This window comes from Sinocyclocheilus anshuiensis, unplaced genomic scaffold, assembly GCF_001515605.1.
Source record: "Sinocyclocheilus anshuiensis isolate Anshui unplaced genomic scaffold, SAMN03320099.WGS_v1.1 scaffold983, whole genome shotgun sequence".
NCBI classification, from domain to species: Eukaryota; Metazoa; Chordata; class Actinopteri; order Cypriniformes; family Cyprinidae; genus Sinocyclocheilus; species Sinocyclocheilus anshuiensis.
The window spans coordinates 1,039,777-1,043,899 of NW_015546086.1; the positions used below are offsets into that span (position 1 = coordinate 1,039,777).

At 37.7% G+C, this 4,123-nt stretch overlaps 1 protein-coding gene across 1 annotated transcript in view; it reads left to right on the forward strand.

The window, feature by feature from the left end:
* The window catches only part of LOC107700085 (synaptic vesicle glycoprotein 2C), a 35,919-nt gene extending 32,526 nt beyond the window's left edge, over positions 1 to 3,393 (forward strand). Inside the window, exons 8-12 of the mRNA XM_016501609.1 lie at positions 676 to 840; positions 947 to 1,080; positions 1,214 to 1,417; positions 1,535 to 1,694; positions 1,851 to 3,393. Of these exons, the coding sequence (XP_016357095.1) occupies positions 676 to 840; positions 947 to 1,080; positions 1,214 to 1,417; positions 1,535 to 1,694; positions 1,851 to 2,034 (847 nt within the window). The 3' untranslated portion in view covers positions 2,035 to 3,393. The remainder of the gene's footprint in view (positions 1 to 675; positions 841 to 946; positions 1,081 to 1,213; positions 1,418 to 1,534; positions 1,695 to 1,850) is intronic.
* The last annotated feature ends 730 nt before the right edge of the window (positions 3,394 to 4,123 follow it).

Below are 4,123 nucleotides of genomic sequence, written 5' to 3' on the forward strand. Positions count from 1 at the left end.
TCTTTCTTTCTTTCTTTCTTTCTGTCTGTCTGTCTGTCTGTCTGTCTGTCTGTCTGTCCATTGTTCTATCTGTCGTTCTATATTGTTCTGTCGTTCTATTTATCTCTTGTTATGTCTTTCTTTCTTTCTTTCTTTCTTTCTTTCTTTCTTTCTTTCTTTCTTTCTATCTATCTATCTATCTTTCTTTCTTTCTTTCTTTCTTTCTTTCTTTCTTTCTTTCTGTCTGTCTGTCTGTCTGTCTGTCTGTCTGTCTGTCTGTCTGTCTGTCTGTCTGTCTGTCTGTCTGTCTGTCTGTCTGTCTGTCTGTCTGTCTGTCTGTCTGTCTGTCTGTCTGTCTGTCTGTCTGTCTGTCTGTCTGTCTGTCTGTCTGTCTGTCTGTCTGTCTGTCTGTCTGTCTGTCTGTCTGTCTGTCTGTCTGTCTGTCTGTCTGTCTGTCTGTCTGTCTGTCTGTCTGTCTGTCTGTCTGTCTGTCTGTCTGTCTGTCTGTCTGTCTGTCTGTCTGTCTGTCTGTCTGTCTGTCTGTCTTTCTTTCTATCTATCTATCTATTTATCTGTTGTTCTATTTGTCTTTCTTTCTTTCTTTCTGTCTGTCTGTCTATCCATTGTTCTATCTGTCGTTCTATTTATCTTTCTTTCTTTCTTTCATATCATTAAAGAACTCTGTTACTTCTGCAGGTATTATGGTTTATCTGTGTGGTTCCCTGACGTCATCAAACATCTTCAGGCCAATGAATATGCCTCCAAAGTACAAAGGCATAACAACGAGCGCATTGAAGACTTCACCTTCAATTTCACCCTTGAGAACCAGATCCACACTAATAGCTTATTTATCAACGACAGGTGACTTATTCAAACGCTTATGTAACAGTAATCTTCTTTTATTGTACTGATTCTGTGTATGCCTGCATATTATCTCATAAATCTTATTTTTTTATTCATTCCTCAGGTTCATAAGTATGAAATTCAAGTCTGTCACTTTCATCAATTCCACATTTCAGAGCTGCTTTTTTGAGGATGTGACGTCAGTGGGATCTTTCTTTCGAAACTGCACATTTATTGAGGCTGTCTTTTATAACACTGGTAAACTGGTCATTTGTTTTAACACAAAACAGACCACTTTTACTCCATTTTACCATTTTGCTTCATGTCTGGGCATACTTAAACCATAACTTTCTACTGTGGTTTAAATCTTGTTAATGAATTCATTTGACAGATATTGACGACTCCAAACTGATAAACACAGACGTCATAAACAGCACATTTTACCACAACAAAACAGGCTGTCAAATGACGTTTGAAGATGATTATAGTGCATACTGGGTCTACTTTGTCAATTTCTTGGGAACGCTTGCTGTTCTGCCCGGCAACATTGTATCTGCACTTCTCATGGACAAAATTGGCCGCTTGTCTATGTTAGGTGAGGTTTTTTGCAGGTTGTAACACTTTGCAGTACCATCAAATATATTTCAGATTCACACTTTTTGTCATGTGTGAAGGAATAGTTTTGCTGGAAGTGTTTTGTGTGTTTTGTCAGGGTTTTCCATGATTCTGTCTGGTATCAGCTGCTTCTTCCTGTGGTTTGGCACCAGTGAGTCGATGATGCTTGGGATGCTGTGCTTGTACAATGGGCTGAGTATCTCTGCCTGGAACTCCCTGGATGTTGTGACAGTAGAGCTGTACCCTACAGACAGAAGGTGGGTGTGTACTCATACATAATAAAATATGCTAACAGACACACAACAGAGCTGTTTAATGATCCCAAATCTCAAAGCCCATTAAATATCAATGTAACACCAACTTTTTTACCTTTTTTCTCTTTTATCCGCCCTCCCTCCACTTCTCTATTTCAGAGGAACTGGATTTGGCTTCTGTAATGCCTTGTGCAAGCTAGCCGCAGTGATGGGAAATCTGATTTTTGGATCTTTAGTGGGCATCACCAAAGTCATCCCCATTCTTCTGGCCTCCTCAGTGCTCGTAGGTGGAGGTCTGGTGGGATTGCGACTACCAGACACCAGGTCAAATGTCCTCATGTAACCCTTGTGTCAGAGGTCTGGAGAAACTTAAAAGGCTTGACTTAACCCTCATTCCTCAATATTGTACATTGTGTACTTGCGTTGTGTTCATAACAAGATACTTCTCAACTAGGCTCCATCGAACAGTGGGTAAATATTTGGACAATCTAGACTTTTCTTTGCAATAATACAACTTTTGCGCCTTCATACTGTACAGTTCATTTAACCAAAACCCTCACGTTTCCTTGTGGCTTTTTAGAGGTTTGTAAAGGTCTAGGAATGGAAGTGAACATAAATAATAATGTCCCCTTATTAAGACTTGAGCAAAACAACCTATTAATGAGCCGCCCAAACCTGCCGCAAATATGCAGAGAGGATGATCAGATACGCTGAAAGCTCAGCACAGCTGCATCACAGCTGGCTGACTGAACCCAGAGAATTACAGAAGAGATGAGAGACTTAGACTGGTCTACTGGTAAACAACTCTTTATTCAGTGATTTGATTCGTTTCAGAATTTGACTATACATACTGAAAACATAATTGGAGATCCAGATATGGTATCATGCATTTCTAATGTAAGAATAAGGTTTTGTTATTGAATCAGTTGAGTATTATGTTTCTGAGGTTGAAAACCATCATTTTGTACAATATTGTTACTGTATTTTTTTTTATATAATCAAGCCTTTTGCATAATGTGCTCCAACCTCTGATGAAAAAGGCCACAACTGTGCACTGTAGTCATGCTCAAAGTACATGTATAAAGTTCCTGCAGCCAGACTTATAAAAAATCAAAAGTCCTTTTTGTGCTCTGCAGATGTTTTGTTCATATACAATGGAGTATATTTTGTTCATAAGCTTTTTATTGTAAGCAGCAAAGCCTATTTGGTTTCATATACAACAGGCGTGCGTTATCTGACTTGTTCTGCCACTTTGTGATTTGTCTAACAGCAAATGGCCTTTTGAAACTGTGCCTCTCCTACATAAGATCATTATCACATATGAACTTGAGGTGGCTGCTGTATTTGATATCAAAGTGTTTATCTTCCACGGTCACTCATGCAAACCATCTTACAATCTGACAGAAAGGACTGATGAGAATCAGAATGATGATGTCCTGGAAAGCCTCTTTTATGTACAATGTCAAAGACTCGTCTTGTTGATACGACAGGTTTATAGGTGTAGAGGGAGTTTAGAAGGCCCGCCTCAACATATGGGGTCTACAATCTGTAGAGAGGGAAGAGAGATGTGTTTGAGAACCACATGACACGTGATTAATTTACAAGTATCATTTCCAAGCCAAGTGAAGAGAATTGTGTTTTTTGGTTGCTTCTACATAACTCTATTTGAATATATTTAAATACACTACCGTTTAAAGGTTTGGGGCCAATTTTTTAATTTCTTTTAAAGAAATTACCGGTAATACTTTTATTCAGCACAGATGCATTAAACTGATCAAAACTGACAGTAAAAAAGTTTCTGTTTCAAATATATGCTGTTCTTCTTACTATTCATCAAAGAATCCTGGAAAATAAATAAATCATGGTTTTCCGCAAAAAGCGGCACAACAGTTTTCAACATTGATATAAAAAGGAAATGTTTCTTGAGCAGCAAATCCCCATATGAGTATGATTTGTGATTGATCATGTTATACTGAAAATTCTGCTTTGCCATCTCATAATGTGATCTCATCTCAGTGCCAAATTCAGTTCCCTGAACAAGATAAATCAATATTGTTACTAGCTTTTGCTATGTTTTGAGAGGTCTACAATAAGAAATTGCAGTTAAAGAGATTAATACCATTAAGGACCATTGATGTTTTTGTATTTAATTTGGCTTCCAACTAACCAAAGTGGGTTAATGCCGTCTCACTCTCAGCAAAGCTATGCAGATTTTTGAAAGCGTTATTTATAAATGAGATTATAAATTATCATTGGTGTACTGTCCTTGATCTAAACCTGTCTTCATCTGAAAACCCTTTTTTAATTTATGCACATGTTTTAATGTTAACATGCTGTCTGAAATGTGTGTATGCTTGTGAACAGTACAACCTGTGTGTATATATCTGTGTATGGGTAAATGTGTAAATGTGCTTATCCATGTATATTTTGTA